Consider the following 24,418-nt stretch of genomic DNA (forward strand, 5'->3'; position numbering starts at 1 on the left):
CAGAAAAGTACAAACGGTTTGGCTTTAATAGAAACTGCTCCTTTCCTGCCCTAGTCTGTCTTCTGTCTACCTGAGAAAGCAGCCATCTGGAGAAGATGGAGGAAGAGAATGTCAAACTCCAACAAAAACCCCCACAGGCTCTCTGATCAGGAGACATAGGCCAGGAAAAGGCAGGGGATTCCAACCCCCCACCCCAGACTGCCAGGAACACTTTCTTACCAAACTCGCTTGCACAGAGATGTTCAATGATGGCCTCAGATTTCAACTCATTGTCACATGGAGGACACACAGTTGTACCTAAGAAGGGAAAGGGGAAGAAACAGAAAGCTGTAAGTTATGAAAAGAAAACAACCCCTGGGGAAGAAATGGGCCTGGGGCCAGGCTGAAAGTGGTTCAAGTCTTCTGGAATTTGTAAAGGATGATCTGAGAATAGAAAAGAAAGGCTCTTGAGCCCAGAATCTAGAGCCACAAACAATCCAATTGTTTCTTGAAACATTTTGGCCTAGAGGAGCTGAATATGACACATTATTTAAGGTGTCTGAGGTAGATGAAGGCAGGTCCTGTGAATCATGACTCAGGGGCTATTGCGAGTCCCTGGGAAAGGCTTGAATAGATCTAGTCCATTATTTCCTGTCCTTTGCCCTCTCCCTTTTAGGCCCCTCTGATTTCTGCACCCCCCCCATCATTTGCATACTCCCAACAAGACAACCTATCAATTTGAGACCAGCTCTCTAGAAGCCAAGAGAAAAAGGAGTCAAACTTACTAACTTCAACCCTAGGGCCCTGAAAACCCCTCTCCAAAAAGGTCACTTCAGTAAAAGTTAAAGGCTGAGCAGGAAGCAGAGCAGCTGGGTGGGGGTGGGGAGACACTAGTGAGGGCCGCCAAATGGGAAGATGGAGCTGGCTGGGGAGGGACCCCTTGAAGGCTCTTTCATGAGCCACTGTGAAGTGCTTTGAAGAAGTGTGTGTGTGTGTGTGTGTGTGCGCGCGCGCACGCGCTTGCATGCCACTGGGAAGCAGCTAGGCCCCAGGAGAAGAAAATTCTGAGACCAGGGCCAGAGGCTTTCTCCAAGTCAAAATGCTGTCAAAGCTGGGATCCCCCTCTGTGGAAGGGCAGAGAAAGCACTGCAATGGAATCCTCCAAAGGATGAAGTGACTTATCATCCCTGCCATGGCCATCATTATCTATCAAACAATGTGAAGTTTATGGAAGATCTGGGAGCACTAGCATATTCTGAGGACAGTCCACTCCTTTCCCTCACATTGCACAGGAAGGTCACCTTGAGACTGAAGCCAAGGGAAATGGAAGACCAAGTAGGGTTTCGTGTGCTGAGCATCTCTACCCTTTGTCTTCCTTCCCCATTCCCTTCTCCAGTGGTTTCTGTAGCAGCATCTCTTTCCCCTAAGAGACTCCCCATGTCTCTGACAGCAAAAGCACCCCAAGGTGGAGGAGGAAGCTGCCACCATCAGGGCCTCCTGATGGGCCTGGTTGCTCCAAGAACTCTCCAGTCTTCTAAGCAGGGGGCCTGAAGGGGCCAGCAGAGCCACACCTCTTACTCTGTGTTAACAAGATGCCTCTTCTATCTGTGCTGTACTGCACCCAGGACCAAACACCTTTCAGGTTTTCAGGGCAGCAAGAACCATACTCCAAACAAAGGATGGCATGACGACCTTTAGGCCTGATGCTGGGAACATATTTTGCACCCAGAACTTGAAATCAGGTTTTAGAGGTAATGCTTTTGGACAAAAAAAAAAAAAAAAAAAGAATTTTCCATTATGATTCTTCTTCCTTGGGAGAAGAAAAAGAGAAAGGAAGTCCTGCAATATGGAAAGGACCATGTCACCTGCTTTGGGATTTTTCTCATTTGGATGTTCTTGCATTTGCTTTGTTTTAATTTTTTAAGTAGAACTTATCACATTGCAAGGTTCTACAAACATAAAGTTAACCAAACAAGTAGCAGGTCCATTTCTGCCGGCTCCACACATTCACTGTAGCCCCTCTCGGTCCCTCTGGTCCCCTTGGCAGTCATAGGCTCTGCACCCCACAAGGGTATTTTCCTCAGTCCCATCAATTACATTTGGACTTCATGAATTCCAAGGAAAGAACTCCATGGGGCAGGGTGAACTCTGTGTGTTTTCAACATGGCTTTCCCTCATCTTGACTTTTCTTACAGCCAGACTCTGGAGCAGCTTTATCCAGAGAAAGAAGGAGGAATGTGTAATGCAATATTAATCTGCGCCTCCTCGTGTGTCCTTGGGGCCCTGCAGGCTGCCTTGGCAGGAGAAATCCTCCCAGGCTTTCTTTCGTCTGAGAGGTAGAAGTAAATCACTGTTTAAAAGTGTGTTTAAAGTCATGTTTAAAGCAAATGAACAGAAAAAGAAAAGGTTTTATATTTTATTAATTTTTAAGGGAGAGAAGAGGAGGAAGCCCAACACTGGGAATCAAAATTAAGTGAAATCTTTAAAGACAACACACACATACACACACCACCACCACCACCACCACCACCACCACCACCACCACCACCAGATCTTCCCTGGCCAACTCATTGTGAGACAGAAAAGGAACACTAAGGAAGATTCTTGGAGAAGTGAGGGCACCATCACCTCTACAGTCTGACTAAAACATCCAGGCTGATTTAATGCACAACATGCCTAAACAACAACTAAACTAAATGTGATCACTCATACAATTTGAATCAGTAAAAACTGGCAGGAAAGGGGAACAAGTTATTGGCCTGGGAGTTTAACAGGTCTAATGTAAATTTAAGATTTAGAAATCACTTTCCTGGAAAAGGAACAATTGCCTTTCCTATAACAGAAGTTGATGTGACTTAGGCATCTGCCCTTGGGGGGGGGAAATCTTTTGAGTCATTTCTTAATATCAAGCTTATCCTTAATAACAAAGTGCTGGCCAAAACTGTATATGTCCAAGTATGTGAGCAGAAACCAGACTAATGTATGCAAATACAAGACCCGGCTTTTAAAATCCAGTTTTAATTTGAAAGAATAAAGGGTAAATGGAGTGTATCACAGTGCTTATTCTCATTCAAAAGGTCCAGTTTTTGTCCTGGAGCCACTAGCTATAAAGTTTTGAGGACTATTAGTTTGGTCTGTCTCAGCCTGACTCCTCCTACACACACACACACACACACACACACACACACACAACTTGCTCCTAGCTCTACCCTCAGCTGAGAGTCAATGGCCAGAAAGTCTCAGGGGAAGTCATGTGGGGCTCCCTCATACCCAGGGGCTGCAGTCTTGAAAGGAATGTGTGCCCTCTCAGGAGGACACTTCCCACCAAAATCGCTGAGAAGAGAACAAGTCCAGAATCCCACTCTTGACTGATTGCCTCACAGCTTTTCTGTGTTGGTTCAGCAAAGAACTGGTCTTAGGAAAGTAACCACCTGAGCCCAGAGCAAGAAGAAGACAAGCAAAACAGCAGCCACAGGGTAAAAGGCATTCAGAAGTCAGCAATGGCCAGGCATCCCTCTGCCACAGCCTTTTTGGAAGGTTGGGTTGGAGGATTCTTTCCTCTCATTAGCAGGCCCTACCTCATCTAGCCCCCCACCACCACCTCCACCTCGTCCTTAAGAATCATCTACTTTGCAAAACGCTATTCTTCCAGGGGTCTCCACTTTATGTCCACCTTCAGTCTCAGAAAGAGGCAATCATTTGTGGCCATGGGGAATGGATTCAGCCCAAGCAAAACTGACCACAACCTCTCAAGCATGGCAGGACTGGGATAAACCCCCAGCTGGCTGAGGAAGTAAAGAAGGAAAACCCTGCCGGCTACAGGGGATGGTTCTATACCAACAGAGCCAAAGTGCTTTGCTCTGGGTAACTGCTCAGCTCTTGCTCTCAAAGAGCTATACCCCACTGCACAAGATTAACCCTGAGAACAGAGGTGCCAGAAGTCAACATTACAGGCAGGTTGACTCCTATTCTTCTTCCCACCCCCAGCGCCGGGGCCAGTGGTATGGACTGGAGCCCATGCCACCCAGTGTTGGTCCCTTTGGATCCATCTCCCTCCCTAGAATAAACAAGAGTATTCAAACTTTGGGGCAGCCCTCTTCCCACATCTCTTCCAAAGTGAGGCCACCACTCACCCCTCTTTTTATCATCCACAACAGAGGTAAATAATACTGAATACTTCAAGATAAGCTAAATTCTCCCCACTCCTCAAGGAGCTCTCAAGATGCTGGGCCCTGTGCTAAGCATACCTGGGGCATAGCTCCCCCATCCTAGATTAATCTGAGCCTTAACTCTGCTTTAGAAGAATTCAGGGTTGGATTCACTCCTATAAAAGGCCCAAGGCTGGGTTTTGTTTGCTTGTTTGTTTGTTTGTTGTGGGTTTTTTGGTTGGTGTCCCCCCACACACACACCAAAGGAAAAAAAAAAACAAAAAACTTTTTTTCTCCCATTAGAAAACTGCCCTTTAAACGGGAGGGGTCTCTGAGAGGAACCTGGAGCGGTTAAGAATTTACAAAGCCCAATTTGCAGCACCCTACTCCCCGTGGAGGAGATGAACAATGAGCTAATTACATTTTTATCTTTCTAATTACCTGAGGATTTGTGTAAATGAGAGAAGCAGGGGGTATGCAAGGATGATGGAGAAGAGATTTTCTACTTCCTAAATCTCCCAGATTCAGGAGCTGTTACCTGAAATGGGGTGAAGAAACAGAAATCTCCAGTTTCTAAACTTTTTTTTTTCCTTGGCCAGTTCTACAGCAGCCCTAGGACTACTTGACTGAATGACCAGCTAAGGAAAGAAGTTTTTGTTTGAATCCTCTTGGAACCTATGAAAATAAAACTGCACCTAGCATTCTCCCGATCTTTCTGGGCTTTCTACATTTGAGTCTGGGGGTTTCCTACCCAATTTCCTGATTAGGATGTTAAAAACTTTGGATGGGGGCTTGGTACCCTCCCCAAAGAAAGTAGACCTCTCCTTTTTACTGGAAGGGTAATGCTTTGTTTCAGGTATGGAAAAAGAGACTGAATCCCAAGAAGAGCTGCTCCAGGGACCGGACCAAGCCTCTGCGGAGTCCGAGGCCGAGAGCCACCGCTCCTAAGCAAGCGACACCGGGCACCTGGGTCTCGAGAGACCAGAGCGACACTTCGGGCAGAATAGGCGCTTTTAAGAGTCAGTAGGCATACCTTCAGAGCCACGTCTAGCAGCACATCTCAACTACAGGGAGGAGTGGTGGGACGGGGTGGGCTAACCAGGGCTCTAACGTCGCCCCGCTGAAGCCCTGGCGGATCCCGCGGATAGCGCCCGCTCTGGACACGGGGCTCCAGGGAAGGGACGCCCTTACCTTGAGGCTTGGAGGCTTCGGTGGCATTGGGCGGGGTCATAGCGATACAGACGTCTCCTTCGGGGAACTTGTCACACTTGAGCATCTCTGGCCAGAAGAAGCCGAAGAACTGCATGACCGGCTCGCACGAATCGCGCACGGCCTCGCAGAGCCAGCGGCACGGGTAGATGGGCCGGTCGAGGCAGACGGGCGCGAAGAGAGAACAGAGGAAGACCTGGGTGCCGATGTGGCAGTTCTTGTTAAGCAGGGGCACCCAGCTGCTAGCCTGCTGTTTCACCTCGGCCATGGTCTCGTGCTCCAGCAGGTTAGGCAGCACCATCTTCTTGTAGCCCACGTTGTGACACAGGCGCAGGTCCACTGGGATGTCCACGCACTGCGGCGGCTTGGTGTAGAAGCGCCCGCTCTGGTACGAGCCGATGTCCGACTGGAAGCTCACATAGTCGTACTCGCTGGCCGTGCCCGCGGCCAGAAGCCCCGCGGCCAGCGCCAGCAGCACGCCGGAGGCTGCCCAGCGGCGGCCCCCCGCGCCGTGCCCGCTGCCCATGCTGGCTCAGAGCACTAGCTGCCGCGACGTCGGGGCTGCCGGCGTTACCTTCACGCGCGCGTCCCGCCGCAAACTTTCCGGATCTCCAGGGACAAAAGGAGCCGTCCCCAGCCCTGCCCAGCACCGAAGCCGCGAGCTCCTGCCGGGTCTCCCGCCGGTGGCGGCCCTCTGCCTGCCGCAGGCGCTGTGGCGGGAGTTCTCACCGGGAGCGGAGCGCAGCGCCGCGGACCAAGTGCCGTCCCGGCTCCCAGGAGGCGCAGCGGACTGCAGGCGGGCGCGCGACACCTCCTCCCGAAGCCGCAGGACTCGAGTGCGCGGTGCTCCAGTGGCCAAGCCCTCAGAGTCTTCCCGCGCAGCCAATCAGCGCCTGGCTGCCGCGAGCCGCACTCATTACCCTGTCAGTCACCAGCACAATTAACCAATCGCTTCACGGGCGAAAGGATTTGGTTTACTAGAACTAGACCTAGGTCAACACCCCTTAAAAAGCAAAACCAAAAAATTAATTAAATAAATAAATAAATAAAAGAAGAAGGAAAGACGAAAGAAAAGAAAAAAGGAAAAGTAAAGAAAGTAGGGTGGGGGTATACAAACAAGTGCCTAGTGGATAAAGAGAATATTTAGTTCTGTAGTTAACTTGGGCCAGTTTGGGGAAAAGCAAAGAATCTTAATGGGTCTTACAGATTCATGAGATTACATTTTTTTTTAATGCTTTTTCCTAATTTTCTAACAACTCAGCAGACTAGCGCCTCTGCTCCAAGGTTTTGTTCTCTGTAGCAACAATATAAAGACCGGTCTTTTCTGGGCTAACTGGGAATTGGGAAGGCTGAAGTTGAGGGGTAGGGGCTGCTTTTAAATCCCCAGTGTGCTCAGTTGGGCCCCCGTGAAGATGAGAAGGTGGCATTTGGTGTTTGCTGCATTTAAAAATGCAACATCTTCCCAGGTGGGACAACAGGATGGTGGTCTTCAAAAGCACCCCCAGCCGTGGATAAAAGTTGCTCAGTATGGTGGGAAATATTGCTCACAAAATTGTTAGCTTCGAGAGGACAATTTTTTTAAGTTTTAAAATGAAGTTTAAAAACCCTATTCAGAGCCCCAACCCAGCTGACAACATGTCTATGTGTGCAGGCATATACACAGTGACATGTTTGTGGTGTCGAAAGTCAAAACATTAAAAACACATGTGCACCTATCATTGCGGCTTGTGTAAATAACAAGTCATGGCTTGGGCACACATGCTACATTCAGACCCAGTCAAGGAAGCTTAGGTCAAAACCAAAGGTCCCCCACGAAGGCAGAAGCCAAGAGAACAGTCTGAACAGAAACAGGGCTGTGCTAGTCCCCAAGAACAGAGTCTTGGGCTGGGGCTGTAGTTCAGTGGCAGAGCGCTTGCCTCGCACATGTGAGGCACTGGGTTGGATCCTCAGCACCACATAAAAATAAACAAATAAAATAAAGACATGCTGTCCACCTACAACTACAAAAAAAAAAAAAAATGCCCAGAGTCTTGCTGCCTTCCTCCACCTCCAAGTTCCTGGATATTCTTTGTACGTTTCAAACATTCCCCTGATAATAGTCAAGCTCCATAACTGAGAGGGTGAGCATAAAGGATCCCAGGGGCAGAAGTCAACAGTAAACATTTTGTGAAGTTCACTGGTCTCCTGGTCAGTGTCTTTAAGTGTGGGAAGAGGGAAGCTGATGATGCTAAAAATCTTAATGAGCAAGGGGATGCTACCCCATGTGGCAAGTGAGCCTCAGATTTTAGCTCTCAAGACAGAGAGAGGCTGCCGTATGAGGGGCTGCCTTGCTGGGCCAGCTTGTTTGTAAAGCTCTCAGGGAAACTTGCTTTGGACTCTGCAGACTAATTTCATAATGGACAGATTCCAAGCAAAACAACTAGAGTTTGTGAAGAAGCAGGGCTATTTTCTTAAAAGAATCAAGCCCATACAGAGGTTGTATTTACACGATGCACTCAGGAAGCATCTGTGGATGGTCAACTTTGCTATCCTCTCTAGGCCAATAAAAGCTGACCCAAAGCAGAGGGGCAGAAGAGGGGGAAAGACAGGGAGAATACAGAGCAACACTTTGGATGTCCAAGGGTTAATCCCAAGACAATTAGTAATGCTCAGCCTGAGGAGCTATGGAAGACATTCCTCACAGAGAATAGACCACAGGAGACCAGGCAACTGTGTCTCAATTCAGGGGCATTTAGAGAAAAATGCTGTTTGGTAGGGGGTCCTTTTCTCTCCTCAGGACAGGCTCTCAATTCTGAGCCAAATGTGTCTGTTTACTTACTCACTGGAAAGATTGGCGTTTGTAGATAACATCCTCTCACCCTGAATCCAGACTAAGCTGACCGCCACACCGCCCCCACAATATTGACACAATTTTCCCAAATGGTAGGAGGACTTTCATCAATCAGCCATTAAAATTCTGGAAACCCAGAGAAAATTCATTCTGGCAATTCATCCAGGTAACTGCCTCCACCAACCCTGAAGTCTCTCAATGCAGGAGTTGCTGTTACTCATCCATTCATGGGAAAGCCCAGCGTGCATCTGGTCACCCACATTGACACTGATCACCCCAGTGCCCAACCTTCTTACCTCATCTCCTGAGTCTCACAGGGCTCTGCCTGGGACACAGTTGTCTCTAGGTCACACAGGAAGTATTAGTATTAGTAGACACCAGAATTCTAAATCTAGTACATTTCTGGTTCCTTACAAGACTCAACTGAAAAGAGAGAACTGTAAGTTCCACAATTAGAACAGACTCTAATCCAGTCCCAGGATTTGGGGAAATGACTATTGTCAAGTTCACATGCTGTATGTAGCACCCAGTGGAATAGGCTGATGCCTTTTTATGATTTAGAGGTGCATATGGTATTTTTGTCCTTTTTAACAGTATCAGAACTTTACACTTGGAATCCAGACTTCCTTTCTCTAATGGTGTGTGTGTGCGTGTGCACATGCACACACCGGAGAAAGTTCTAGAACAAAGACTCTAAACATGCTATCGACTTGACACACATCTCCTAGAAACCATGGTTCCTGCGTATGAGAACTGTGGGACAAGAGAAACTCAGGCTTCCCTGTTTCTCCAATAGTTTAAATGAACCAGGGAAAAATCAAGTTTAAAACTTAAATTTCTCATTTTGAAAAAGTTCTGATTTTCCCACACTGCAAGTTTGCAGTAGATGAACATTGGAAGTGCATTCTCTGTTGCTTCACAGAACCAGCTTAAGGAGGTATTCTTAGTCTCCCATCGCTTGAAGCTGATTATCCAGTCAAGCAGGGTCACCAGGAGCCTCCCGGTGCCAATCTGGTGGCCTCTTCTTGAATAAAACTGGGAGGGGAGGAGCCTTCCCAGCCCATTGCTCCTATTCTATTCTATTATCATGTCATCAGTGACTTTTGAACACTCTCCAAAGATACACTCAGCATCCGCTCCATCAGCCAGCAGCATTACACCAGCACAAAGGGGCTCCTGCCTGTGGCTAGGGATCAGGGTTGGGGAGTGGAGTGGGGGGACATGGGTCTGGCACAAGACAGAGAAAAGCATTCTGGTCCAGAGTCAGGAAACAGGAGGTATGGCCTCAGTTCTGCTCCTAAGAGGCTGGACAACTCTGAAGAAACACACTCCATCCCTCTGGCTTTAGAATTCTCCAAAACATAGCTATTCATGCCTGTTCTGCTGTCTCCTGAAATAATGGGTGTTAGTTCTCAGCATCTAGGCACACATAAGGTGCCCCATCGGGCTTTCAATTGTTGAAAAGCTTAATTTGGTACAAGATGCCATAAAGCTCAGTGATGTTCTTAACTGGATATCTTTTCTATCCCACCATTGTGGCCAAGCAATCTCAAGCCCCCCAACTTGTTCAGGAACTGATCTGATCTGCTATTGGGCTTTGGGAATGTCTGGGAAGAACATTAAAAAGTTGGAGTGGAAGGCAAACTCCAGTCCACCTCTTCCTATGTAAGTGTTCCTCTGTCCCATTTTTGATGGAGGATAGCTTGGCATCACAGCTGCCATCACTGGACCCTTTTGCTTCTTTAGGACATGGACACCACATTGAAGCAATCCACCAGAATGTTCTTCCTTCCCTGGAGAGAAACTGTACCCTGTAATGGCTACTCATGAGACGATCCATGCATTGGTTCCTACTCTCATCTACCAGAGTAACCTTGAGAAAATGCATTCAGCCATGCCCTTAAATGGTGAGGCCATGCTCACAGTTTCTGCTTCTCTGCTCAGATGGACATTTCAACCCACTCTCCAGATGACACTTTGTCAAACTGGGCTTGACAATTTTCATTCACTCATAAATATATATTCTATTATCATATCATCAGTGACTTTTGAACACTCTCCAAAGATACACTCAGCATCTGCTCCATCAGCCAGCAGCATTATATTATCTTCCAGGAAGGAGAGATCTAAAAGTAAAAGATATAATTTTAACATGATTTGTAAACTAAAAATAAAGCTATCTAACTGGCTACTTCTCAGATTCAAACCCTCATAGACTCTTGGACAGTTCCACAGGACAAAGCCCAAACTCCAGTAGGATTTCAGGATCTTACCCTCCAAAGTCTCTCCGCCACCTCTTACCATCCCAGTCTCCAATCTCAAGGAAATACTTGCACTTCCCCAACCTACCTGCTTCTTTCTTGCTTCCCATCTTTTCTATGAACTATTCTTCCATATTGCTTTTTCTGTCTCTAATACCCTCCATTTCCTTTATACAAACTTCTTCTCATAGAATTCATGAAATTAGCAAATAAAAATATAAGGTTCCCAATAAAATTTGAACTTCAGATAAGCAATGAAAAATTTACAGTATAAGTATGTCCCATGCAATATTCAGGACACTCTTATACTAAAAATTTATTTCTTATTTATCTGGAATTCCAATTTTACAGAAGCCCTATATTTTATCTGTTAAACTCACCTATTCCTCCTCCTAGCATGGCCTCTCCAAGCAGACATGCCTGGTTTCCTCTGTGCCCATCACTTCCCTCCTCCATCCTTAGTTAAATTAATAGCCCTCTTTTCCCTGTGCTCAGAGCCTATGCACACATCCCTATGGCACTCAATCTACATCTTATAACGGCTGACTTCTTAGTATATGCTATGTGTCTGTGAGCTCTTGGAGAGCCAGGACCTTGACTTATTTGATCTGTTCCATGCCTGCATCCCCAGCATCTAGCCTATTGTATATATTGAATGTTCAATAAGTACATATAAATAAATATGTAGTAGACAAAGACAAATATGTGAAATACCCAGGCTCATCCATGTTTTGTACTTCAGCGTTGGTGTTGCACAGAACGTCTTGAGAACCAAGACAATAAGTAAGCAGAAATAGCTCACATAGTTTCTTTTGTCTTCAGGAAAGAAAAATCTTCCTAGATCTGAATCCTAAGGAAACTGGTCCTCATTGCTTTATACAGAGACCATGGAGCATAGGATTTTAGTACTGGCTCTCTTCCCACACCAGAGCTGACCTGTGAACAGGGGTCATATCCAAGTCACTTCTTTCCCCACAGGGACTGTACCCTGTACCCAATGTAGTAGGTTGCTCAGTGAAGGATGAGAAGTGGGTGGGCTTAGGAATGCACCAGCCAGTTCTAGGAGGAGAGCAGAGCTTCCTGTAAATTCTTCTTGGACAACTCTTCCCCCAACCCCCAGTTCAACACTGTACAAAAACAGGCACGAGTACCTAGAAGTCTAGGGTTTCTGGAAGCCTCTGACAGTACCTGGAAGTGAAGAACAAGAGAGGGGGTTCCAAGATGCAAGACCTGGTTGCCACATCTGGGTTTCAGGACCTCAAAGCTTCACTCAGACTCCACAGAGCAAGAGAGAAAGGCCTTTAGGAAACCCCTTTCCCAGGGAAATGAAGTGAAGTGGCACATGCTTTGGAGATGGGAGGCCAATAAATCTGCCAGCATTGCTGCAGGATGGGCAGCAGCCCAGCACCAGGAAAAATTCCCCCAAGGAGCCCCATGCTTATTTACCTAACCCTTCATGGTAAGCACACCAGACAGTCCACTGCCTTCCTGTAGGATGTAAGCAGAAAAATAAATAAATGAGGTGCTGGCAAGACGGGGTGCCCATCATCACTCTCCTCCCCCACAGGGGAGAACCCCTCGGCTTCACGCCTGATGCCCTCACCCTCAGCTGAAAAAGCACCCATGTCCAACATCTCCATCCAGTGGTGCTGGAGAGCCTCTCCTGCCAGCTCTATTTTGCCTAGATAACGCATCTACCCTTGGCGATCAGGAGCATCACTCATCTAGGTTAAGGCAAAGTCCCCTGTTGAGCAGCAAGAGGCTGCCTTTCTGCCATCTTTCCCAGTTTACACACTATGTGTATTATAACGACTGGGCACAAAAAGCCTCTGAGCTAACAGAGAGTTTCAGTATTTCTAGCTGACAGAAGAAGACACAGAGGTTCAGTGTGGTGGGATCCTAGGCTGGCAGTCTACCAACCAAAGCACTCCGGTGTGAAACAAGCTTAGGTCAGGAACACAGATCTTTGGATTCTAATTCCTGTTGACTTTTTAATAGACCAGATTGCCTTTGTTCAATGCCAGTCCCTGGGGAGAAAGACCTGGAGCACCTTTGACAGTCAGTCACATACTATTGTGAATTCATCCAGAAGGTTAAAATGCTTTTGAAAGAGGGGAGGGTGGAGATACAGGACTGAGGTTGGGCAAGTGCATAAGAGTCCTGAAACTGTGGGTCCTAGGATAGAAGGCAAGGAAGATAACACAGCACACACCTGCAGGACTGGAAGTAGGAGATTTGGGACTGCTGCAGGGAAGGGTGCCTATCCTGTGTCACACAGGGGACCCCAGTTCTCTGGGCAAGCAGCTGCCAAGAAACCCAGTATAGCTGACCTGCCAACATGGGGAGGCCCCAAAGAACTGTTCTAGTTGTGAAAACACTGAAAGAGGGCTCTGTATATACCCATAAGAGAAAGATGGGGCAATACGAGGATTGGCCCAGGATAGATGCCAAGAGGTCTCCAGTCCTTTCTAGAGCCTGGAGATTTTGAGAATTTTGGTCTTTTCAAAAGTGGTAATAAAAATATTTAAAACCTAATATAACATGGGAACCAACCCATTGGATTATAGAAAGACAAATGTCACCTTCGAGCCTGGCAGGAGCGTGCCAGGTAGGCCCAGCACTGGGGCTGCTCTGACAGAGGTGTGAAGTGGACATGCAGTTTCTAGTCTCACGCCTCTGCCTTGCCACCAGGCCTGTATTCCCAGTCAGTGTCTAGGACTCAGCTAACCACCTGTCTCCAAAACCTTCCAGCTAAAATAGTCAGACTCTGTATGCCCCAGACACGACGGTCATCAGAGATCTTCTCTTCACCTTTTGCTTGCTTACATGTCTCGAGTTCTTCCAGAAGTTTCTTGAGAAATTATATATTTTTTATCTTTATACTTCCAGCGTAGCCATATAGCAGGTGTGTAACAGACACATACTCACTAAATAAGCTGCCTTCTCAAGACCAGTCTTATGGTCAGGCATGGGGTGCATGCCTGTCATCCCAGAAGCTTGGAAGGTTGAAGCAGGAGGATCACAAGTTCAAAGCCAGCCTCAGCAACCTAGTGAGGCCCTAAGCAACTCAGCGAGACCCTTTCTCTAAATAAAATACAAAAAAGGCTGGGGATGTGGATAAGTTGTTGAGTGCCCCTGGGTCTAATCCCTATTACCACCCCCCCCCAAAAAAAAATGGTCTTATTACCCAACTCTGTCCAATGAGAAGTGAAAAAACATTTTTGAATAGACAGTCTTAAAGGACATGCACCTAGACTCTTCTATCTTCTTCTTGCCTGGAATTCAGATGTGATATTAGGAGGTATCCCAGTTATCTTGCAACCATGAGACTATAACCATGAGTATAAATGCCTACACACAAGTGTGGTGGAACAGAAAGACAGAAAGAGCCTAGGTCACAAAGAATCACTGTACCAGCCCTGAGCTGCCTACCCTTACATTGTTAGATGAGTTGCACAATCTTCCATGCTTACTTGTTTAAATCCACAGTCATTTGGGTTTTCTCTTTCAGGCAAAAAAAAAAAAAAAAAAAAAAAAAAAAAAAAAAAAAAAAAAACTAACCCAAATAAATAATTTAGGGACTCTGGCAATAGTCAGGAAACTCAAAGACTGAAGGATCAATTTTTACTATCTCCTAGGACTTTGCTACTCAAAGCTTAGTCCTCAGACCAGCAGCATTAATGTCTTCTGAGAACTTATTCAAAATGCAGATGCTCAATCCAGACCTTGCATTTTAATAAGATTCCTAGGTGAATTTGGTGCATATTAAAGACTGAGAAACATCATTTGGGGAATCATCTACTGTGTTTCTGGAAATCTGTACATCTTTGTTTTGATTCCTAGAACATCCTGTTCTGAGTGTTACTGTATATGTCAATGCTTGGACCCATGTGTTAGTTACACTGTGTCCCTCTATTTAGCATACAGTTGGTGGATCCTGTGGAGCCCACTTTTCAGAAGAGGAGATTTAGTGGTGGAGAGGTTCATCAGCCACCCAGGTACAGAGCATTTAAACAATCAGATGAATTCAAGTTCTCAAGCAGAAAGAGGGGACAAAGCAACTCTCGTTTCTTAAGGAAGGGCCTCCCGAGGCCCCTCTGAGCTGCCAGGAGCCCCACAGAACTTTCTTTCTTCTCCCCACACAGAAACATAAGCAGCTGTGTATCTGGAGGCTTCTGAAATGAAGCAGTTTCACACTCTATCATATTTAATATCTGTTGCTATACAAACATTGCCTTTTATCAAATCCTTCTAACCCTAATGTTACAAGAAAGCTTTAGTTCTCCCACCCGGAAAAACATAATTTGTCCATCAAGCTCTTTTGTTCTTTCTTTATTTTTAACTGTAGTCTAGACCACCAAATTGCTTAATATGGAGCATAAAGCTCCATAAATAACAATTTCCCAAATAGAGCCTCTCAGTCTTGGAGTGTTTTCCAAGCTCTGCATTAACTCCTCCGGTGTGAAGGGCTTTCCGGCCATTTTGGTCCATAAATGTATAACCAGCTGCTCCTTAAATTGCTGCATAATCCTCACGACCATCGCTTATGTTTTCTTTTACTGCCATCATCATCATCGTCTTGACAGCAGAGTGACTGCTCTTTCTGGAGGGTGAAATGCTCTACATCCTGCATGATTTTAACTCATCTAAATTCCTCACCCCAAGGAAATTGCCTCCTCACAAATAGGTATTTTAGATTAGAGTTTAATCCCAGGCTCCCTTTTCTCCAGACATAACCTTGGCCTACGGCTGGCCCCTTCTGAGCTATCCTCTCCTGGAATGAATCAACAAGTACACATTGATCAACCACACAGTGTGTCCCTGGTCCTATGCAGGGTCATGTGGGGAGAAAGATCTCTATAATATATTCCCTAACTCCAAGAAGCCTTGGGGTGTGGAGGAAAGAAATACACGAAAGATATCCAGGAGACAGTGTGTGTGTGGAACAAAGGGTTAAACGGGGCAAGTGAGAGCAGGGAGTACACACCCACCTTATAACTAATCATAGTCACTAATCAGTGACTAATCACCTTCTGACATATCATAGTCAATGTTACAGTAATCTTGAATGGCTCCCAAAGGCCATGTGCTGAAGATTGGGTCACCAGGGTTGGGGGCGTGGCTCAGTGCTAGAGTGCTTGCATAGCACGTATGATGCACTAGGTTTGATTCTTAGCACTGCATAAAAACAAATAAATAAAATTAAAAGAATTTTTTTTAAAAAGATTGGGTCACCAGCCTGTGGCATCATTGAGAGGTAGTGAAATCTTTAAAAGGTAGGGCCCAGTGGGAGGAAGTTAGGTACTGGAGGCTTACCCTTGCAAGGACCCTGGACTCTTCTTCTTCTTCTTCTTCTTCTTCTTCTTCTTCTTCTTCTTCTTCTTCTTCTTCTTCTTCTTCTCTCTCTCTCTCTCTCTCTCTCTCTCTCTCTCTCTCTCTCTCTCTCTCTCTCTCTCCCCCTTTGCTTCCATGGCTCTACCACATGCTCTCCACCATGATTTGCTGCCTTGCCACAGGCCCCAAAACCACAAAGCCAGGCAACCAAGGACGGAAACCTCTGAAACCATTAGCCAAAATTCCCCTCTCCACCTTTTAAGTTGATTATCTCAGGTACAAACAGCTAATTAACATAGTCAGCTAGGACAGTGCCCTTTATCTTGGTGGATTCATCTGCCTTCCCCACTGCCCAACAGCAAGAGAAACTAGCAGACATCTTACGGTCATGGCCCAGAACAAGCCCACAGGATGCCACCTCACCCCACTGTGGCATTAGAGGAATAAGATTTTGATTCTGTTCAAATGGAAGGTAGTCTTTCTCTCTTTTCTACACTCACATACCCCTCCATTATTTTGTCCAGCCCCCTACCTCACTCAAACTATCCTCCACAAATAGGCCTTCAGCTTTGCTGATCAAAGTTTGGGTAGTTGTTGTCTCCCAAAGTTTGGGTAATTGCTGTCAATGAGAATAAGTACACTTGTAATAGATTTAAGGGTGTGGGGTGGGATACAGCCAGGCAGTGCTAATGTCCAAAAAAGGAAAGGAGCTCTGAAGAATGAGCTCACCCAATCCCAGAGCCAGGGAAGTCACACTTTCAATCCTCTGTCTTGTTAGGAAAGACACCTAAGCCCACAGGCTGTTGCACCCTGCCTTCCCTGCTTCCTCCCTTGGCCGAGTTTCCCTCCAGCTCTCCAGAGTAAGGGAGGTCCTGGATGGGGGCCTAGCTTTGCAAAATGCCGCAACCAGAGGTAGTGACCCAGAGATGCACACAAACCCCTCCTTTGTACTTAAAAGGCCTATGTGATAAATGGGCAAATGCAGGCTCTCCGTCTCCAACGCCTTCTCCCACTTATCTTTCACACATCATATTTCTCCTGGTCCAGGCATAACTGAACCCAGAACAAGAGATCTGCAGACTACTCAAAGCAAGACCCTCGACCCCCATGTCCTCTGGAGGAAGTATATTCCTGATGGGAAAATTGATGCAGAGGAGAAGGGCTGCAAACCCAGGTTGCATGGTTGGTGTCTGTGCCCTGCAGAGCTGACCTGTGAGGGAAGACAGAGTGCAGGCAGGGGCCAGGGGCCCTGTTACATAGAAGCCCCTGGCTGCCTCCTGCTCTTCCTGGCCATCTAGGCTCCCTCTTCATCCTCTCTGTCCTGACACCCCTTTTCCATTCCTAGCTCTCTTACTGGATTCTCAGTCACTCTCAACATCTTTTCTATTCAAGGGGGTGCCTTCCCCACAGAAGATTTTCAGGGCTCTTCTGTGTGGAGAGATACCCCCAGACAGATAGCTCAGCTGCTGAGCAGTTCCCCTCTGGGGCTGGGGCCTGCAGGCAGGAGAGTGGAGTATTGGGGGAGGGAGCCTGAGGAATGCCGCCCTCTTCCCAACAGGCAGAGGCCAGGCCTTGGGGCATAATAGAATACATTAGTCTCACAGCCATTCAGCTCTGCCTCTTTAAGAACAATGGCGGCAACTGAGCTGATTTTTGCCAAATGACTGGCTTTCGTCCATTCGGAGCAGTGTGGAGCCCGCCAGACAAAGTCCATATTCAGGGCTTCAGAAGGACTTGGGTGATGGGCACTAGGGCACCAGCTATTTTCTAGACCCTGCACCCAAACATCCTAGTGCTCAAGAAAGAGCCCTAAAGCTGACACCAGTCACCCAGACAATCCATAGCCCATGCCAGTCCTGAGATGGGGGAAAACCAATTTTGCGTTCAGCATGAAAGACCTGATCCCAGGGGTGGATTCCAGAACAAGCTTTATTATCTGGAGTTTACTTAGGAAAAAACCAATTTGGCTGCTATCAGGGAATGCGCTGTAGCCATGTCAACCTAGGTAGGGTACCTGCCATCTTGGAAAGAACACTGAGCAGAGTCCAGTCTCCCAACCCCAGGGAACTGAGTGTGCTTTATAATCCCTTCCCCTGTCTGACTCTTGGGTTCTAGCACAGGAGGAAATTAAGCTAGATAGACTCAAATCCCTTGCAAACTTTGTGATTATGTGTAAAAAAAAAAAAAAAAAAAAAAAAAAACAACTCTGATCATGCTTCCTTTACCTTTCCAGACTGAAAACAAAATTTGAAAACTTGAAAGTCCTATGCAAATGTTAGTTAGTGACTATTATGAACCTTAGACAACACCAAATGAGAGCTATTCAGATGGAATATTTTTTTATTTCTGTGGCTCATATATTAAAGCAGGGGAGATCATTAACTTACTCTCTGCCATTATTTACTCTCATCACCATGGGGGAAAGATCCAGGATTACTGGGTCATAAGCCTTTAGCACTTTTTTGTTATTATTGTTGTTAGTTCTGGGGATGGAACCCAGGGCCTCACACAGGCTAGACAAATATTCTACCACTGAGCTTCACTCCCAGTCCTGTATCTTTTAATCATTGCATTAATAATATTGCTGCTATTAGAATTTTTGCCTTGATTTTGTTGTGTCCCTGAGAAAGTCATTCCAAGCACCAAGAGATTTGACATTGGAAACAGAGTATCTTTGGAAAGAACATTATCCTGCCAATTCAGACTCAGAGATCCCTTCTCAGTGAAGGTTTTCCTATTAAAAATGGTCCCTGCCCCTCTCCACAATGCCCTGTTCCTTTTCCCACATATTGTCTAATGATCTTTGAATGCCTACAGTTCATCCACTTATTTTGTTTGTTGTCTGTCTCCCACCACCACTGACACCACAATGAACACTTCCCAAGGACAGATTTGTATCAATTTTGTTGACACATCCCACAGAACTGTGTTCTGGTATCTGATAAGGGCACAATAAGTAAAAGCTTGTGGAAGGAAAAAAGAAAAAATCCATCCATAAGGGGGCCATGCCAACAAGGGAGACTTGGAAGGTCATATACCTGTCATACCAGGAAAGTGCTTGGCAGATGCTCATTCCGGGTTACAAGGTGAAAGACAGAAAAAAGGAAGGATTAGATGAATATCAGAGAAGAATACAAATTACAAACAACTATAGTATGATCCCAATTTTGCAGAAAGAAAGAATAGAGAAAAGAAGAAAGGATGGAGGGAAGGAAAGAAGAAGAAAAAGCTAGAAATCCTGGAAATGGGATACTGAGATGTTAACTCTCCCCGAGTGTTAGACTCATAGATGGTTTGTACTGATTCCTTTTTGCTTTTCTTCAGGTTCTAGAAGTTCTATAATAACCATTAATCACTTTTTGAAAAACAGATAAAAGTATAAATATTAATTTTAAAGGAAAAAATCTGGGTTCACAGAACCCCACCCATCTCCTCAGGGGCTGGAGGCACAATATGAGTCTCTGATAGTAGCCTCCATTACATAGGTTCTGAAAAAATCCTACTTCATTTGAAATGTCAGGTAATTATTGCAAAAGACTTGGTGGGGAGAGGGAAGGTGAGCGATGGCTCACATTTTCTGGATAATTGCCCCCATTGTCCAGTTCATGATGCATGTGGAGTCATATTCTCCATCTTTCTTCCAGACCACACAGAAGTGAATAAAGGAGCGAGGATTCTTAGGCCAACAATCAATCAACAAATATTTAATGAGCTCCTACTATGTGCATGGTTGGTGCTTGATTCTCTTGCTTGCTTGCTTGCTTGCTTTCTCATTTGCTTACTTGCCTGCTCATACACATACCCTTCTGTTTCTTACACCTTTCACCACCCCAGTATACTCTTCCTGGGCCTCTTGCCCTCCTCTCTGGGCATCTATTCATTGAACCATGGATCCTCCTAAGAGGAGAAACTCTGAGCCTCTTCTACTTGCTCCAACTCTAGGCAGGGGAAACACAAGAGGGCTGAAACAGGGTCTGAGGTCTCACAGTGCGTTTTGGTGGTCACCAGGACTCTGTCACTTCAAGCCCCCTCCACCCTCCTGGCCCTTCTCAGCATGGAACAAGTGCTGCCTGCAGGAATCCACCCATAGGCGGCCATGCCAACAGGGGAGACTTGGAAGGTCATATACCTGTCATACCAGGAAAGTGCTTGGCAGATGCTCGTTCCGGGCTACAGGAATTCATCCTGTAAGAACTTGCTACACCAAACACACCTTTCCCACTTGAACTGGGCCCTGTCCCAGGACAAGGAAGGATGGGTAAAGTCTGCCTTGGGTACTGCAGAGAGTGCCTGAGTTCCCTGCAGAGACATAGCAGTGCTTGCTTTGAGGAAAGGATAGACAAGCCATGTGTCACCCAGAGAGGGGAAGCAGAGAGCTGGATGGCTCAGACATCAGGGAGTATGTCTGGACATGAGTCAGGATCCAGTAAGATTGCGAGGATCTCCCACAAAACTAACAAAAGACAGGACAGAAGGACAGCAATCCCTGGCCTGACTAGGACTCAGCCTTGGCTTCTCTGCAGGGCATCAGCATGTGAGTGCCAAGCCTTGTTCTCCAGAGAGCTTCTCTGCCCCATCCCAGGACCCATGGTAGATTGCACCTGCGACATCCTAGCTTGTCGCTAGCCTCACCAACAGCCTCTGGCCTCTTGCCTTCACTTCCCTCACATCAAAATGCTTTCAGTGTCCCCACAAAACAATCTCCAGGAAACCTCAAGCTGAGCAGAGAGGAGAGGAAGACACCAGCTTACTTCTTTCTTTGCAGTCCACCTGAGAGCTTTGGTGTTCTGATTGTATCTCTGTGCAGCCCACCTCGTGGAGTGCTGGTTAGGGGCCTCAGACCATACCCAGTGCCTTCCTTCTTCCCTCTCTCAGCTCTCCTAGGCAGGAGGACAATGCCAGCCAGAACCAGAGGAGCAGAGCCAGGGATCCCCTCTGGTCCTTGCAGCATAGGGAACCTATGGTGCAAGGAGGGAAGAAACCTAGGGCTGACAGGGCTTCTAGGCTCAGAACATTCTCTAAAAGAAAGGACAGTTCCCCACCTTCCAGGGGATGCCTTACCTGGTAAAGAATCTTGTCTTGACAAAGTCATCATAGTTTGGAACTTGTAGTCATTCCTTCAGCTACTCCATACTGGACCCTGGGGATTCAGAGTGAACAGGGGATAGACTATTCTCATAATCAAGGAGACCTCCCCAAGAGACCCCCTTCACCTCCCCCACTCCCTGAGCTAAAGCAAGCTTCTGATTCTGACTCAGATTTAAGATTTGATAAAAACTGCTTTGTGTCAGCAACCTTGATGATTATTGACATATACATGAGCCCAGGAGAGTCTAGGAGGTAAGTTAGTTCTGAAGAAATGGAGAGTGACACCTTGTAAAGCAATTTGCCCAAAGCTAACAAGTAGAGGAACTGAGACCCCAGGCTCAGAAAATCTCAGAGCTACACGGTGCCAGTGGTTTAGGGGTAAAAGTTGGAGAAGGAAAGCGGTTCAATCAAAAAGTTGACAAATTCTTTTCAAGGCCCCATTTAACAACGTTTTGCATGCCATGTCCCTTGGTAAGAGCCTTTTACGTCTGTACTGGGCCATGCAGTGCCCAGGAAACAAAGGGCCTGTCCAGGATGGAGACTGCTCCACTACCTACTTACCAGGGCAGTTGCCCTACCCCACCCTGGGACCCAGGAAAGAACCAAGGAACCCTCCACACTTTACAGCCAGCCATGATGCATGGGAGGATGACTCTTTACACAGGGGGCACAGAGGTGGGCATTCTGGAACTGCTTTCCAATCTGTGAGGCTTTTTCCCTTCTGTCTGTCGCTCTTTCTTTCCTCCTTTTAAAAAAAGAAAGCAAGGTCTCTATTGTATCCTATTGTGTACTGGCTGCCTGGCCGCTGGGTTTTTTGTTTTTTTTTTTTCACCCTGTCTCATTAAGATGGATGGGGCTGCTGCCTTATTAATAATTGGGAAGGTTCTTCTTTGTTCCCCTTTCCTCTCTTCACTAACGATGCCTGCTCCAGTGGCTCCATAGAGACTTGCAAGCCCTCAGGCTAACCAGAGCACCTCCACTGCACTAGGGGCACTCGCTGCCAAGGCTGGTCTCCTGGCCCAGTCAGCGCATCCTGCCCTAAGAAAGAGCCTCAGACTTCCCACCTCCAGACCTCTTGCATCACAGGAGGAAGGACTTGGAAGCAACCGCAGAGACCATTGTCCAACCTGAGGGGGACTGATGCACCTCCCGGAAGTTACCCGGCAACTTAAGAACTCCAAGCTCTAGTCCCCCTCTGTGCACCCCATACTTTGTGCACATTGTGCCACCTTACAGCTTTTTTTCTGTGAGCTATTTAACCAACCCATTAGCAAACATGCATTAGTTGTCATGCTAGAGGGAAAGAGGATCCATTCCCTCATCACTTCAATCAACTCTATATATAGAGAGCCAGGCAGGCCAAGGGGCCTTCTCTCTTGGCCTACACTTTCTAGTGAAGTCAAGAAATACCAAACAAGCACATAACTAAACAAGAGATAAGGAAAGGGAAGCCATATGGAAAGAAGTCAAACAAGGTGGATTATATCCGGAGGGCTTCAATCAGGAAAGGCCTCCTTGAAGAAGTGGCATTTAACTCAATACCAAGTGGCCATTATAGGATAGTTCCAGCTGTCTAAGGAGAAGCTAAGGTTCTGGACATCTGGGGTATCCTGCATGAAACACTGGGGGACAAGTAGGCATTAGGTTTTTGTGGGCCTGACACTTAGCTAGATGTGGCTGGGGTTTCAGGATGGAGACAGAACCTGAGATGGGTCATATCCAGGCTCCTGAGGTTGCTGGGTGGTCCAGGCCAGGCAAAGGCAAAAACTCAGGCAGGGGGCAGAAATAAGGTGGCCAGCTTATGAGACAGTGAGGGGTCCAGTTATGACATGTGGCAATTGTTCACCTCTTTGTCCCAAATCTTTCTAATGCTATCTGGGCCACACCTTCACTTTTCTCTCTCCCAATCTTGCTGTCCTCATTCCAGATGGGTGGAACCTAACTTAGAGGTGGGAGGAGATCAAGGAAGACATCCCAGGCAAGGGACCCCTTTGGGCCTCTCTGGCCTCTGGATTCTGGCTCTTCTAGATGAAGAAGAACCCACATTAACAGAGAGGAATGGCATAGACGGGAACATCCAGGTAAATTAGGATTCCTTAAGAGAGAGGTGGAGGCTCCATCAGCTTGCCAGTAGTTTGTAAAGCGTTTGGCTGCATATATGGTGTTCTGCTCACAAGTTTAGACTTCACCAGGCCTGCCCTCTCTGCAGCATGAGTCTCCCTCACCCTACCAGCTTGACTGCCTCCTGATAGGAAGATGGGTGTCTATTCTCAGAAAACACTTCAAAGTTCCTCTATGGGCACAGAGTCCTATCAACCTCAGCCCCACCCCACCAACAAGGAATAAAATGAAACAGGAGAGATGATATTTGCTTTTTATAACACTAATTGATTTTCTTTAAGTCCGCCTGTCTTTTTTTAGGCACTGGGCTTATAAACTAAAGCTTATTCACATAGCCAAATGAGACAAGGATCTCTTTGCTCACAGGGATGTCCCAGTTTGAAGGATTCCAGCCCCCAATCCCCCTCCCCCACCACTGCCATGTCAAGAAGATTAATGCCCTTCCTCCAATCTGTGAATGGGAGGCAGGGCTGTCACCGATCTTCCAAGGAAAGCCATCCATGTTTGTATGGGAGCGAGGGAGCCTGGTTGAGTGGGAGAATGCACATACACACATACACACCCACACACCCACACCCACACACACACACACACACCCTCCCAGGATTCACAAAGCAAGGCTTCTCGTTCTCAACCCAGTTGAAATGCCCAATCAAAATTTATCATGGCATCTGAGTGAAAGAATTAGGTTGATCCTTTGTCTGGAAGCTGGCAGATCCCATCTGGGAGGAGGCCGGGATTCGATCTGGTTGAGTTAGCCCGACAAATTTAATAAGTCTCTACAGTTACTTCTTTTTGTCCTAGCCTCGAAATTTACTCTGGGAAAACATGAACAAATTCAGTGATCATTTTCTGAGTGGCTACCATACACCGCGCACCGGGTGGACGTGGGTGCTGAGGTGTATGTGACAGTCCTCTGTGGCCAGCCATCTGTATACTGGCAGCATGCTCAAGGTCTTCCCTGGCTCCCATTTGCTCTACTGTCCTGCCTCAGAGTCTGATCAACTTTTTTTCTCACCAATCTGACTACTAGTGGCCTTCCTGCCTCATAGCCCTAGAGGTACAATAGGGAAGAAAGAGGCTTGCTAAATCCTCACTCGGCCCCCCTCCTGCCCCTATCCATATCCTTAAACCCTCCTTAATTTGATTCTTAACAAATTTACACATTTTTTGAGCATGTTCTCACAGACTAAAATAGCAATAATCCTTGTAGCTCTTTTATAAGGGGCTATTAATGCATTTAAGTGAGATAATACATTTTGATGTTTCATGGTGCTTGACAAAGTATTCATCACCTGTAGAATGTTGGCCATGGTTATTCATCTTTGGTGGATCACAGGATGCTTTGATCTTCTTCAGGACAGTAACTGAAGTATATTCATCTTTATCCACTAGCCCCTGCCTCAGCATAGACTTTTGCATACAGGAAACACTTGTTAGTTAGACAT

The 24,418-nt window shown here is 46.6% G+C and overlaps 1 protein-coding gene across 1 annotated transcript in view; it reads right to left on the reverse strand.

Moving 5' to 3' along the window:
- Sfrp1 (secreted frizzled related protein 1) overlaps positions 1-6,023 on the reverse strand; it is a 40,317-nt gene extending 34,294 nt beyond the window's left edge. The window contains exons 1-2 of the mRNA XM_026409339.2: positions 5,319-6,023; positions 220-297 (exon numbers count right to left, since the gene is read on the reverse strand). Of these exons, the coding sequence (XP_026265124.1) occupies positions 220-297; positions 5,319-5,862 (622 nt within the window). The 5' untranslated portion in view covers positions 5,863-6,023. The remainder of the gene's footprint in view (positions 1-219; positions 298-5,318) is intronic.
- Between the last annotated feature and the right edge of the window lie 18,395 nt (positions 6,024-24,418).

This window comes from Urocitellus parryii, chromosome 14 (genome assembly GCF_045843805.1).
Source record: "Urocitellus parryii isolate mUroPar1 chromosome 14, mUroPar1.hap1, whole genome shotgun sequence".
NCBI lineage: Eukaryota > Metazoa > Chordata > Mammalia > Rodentia > Sciuridae > Urocitellus > Urocitellus parryii.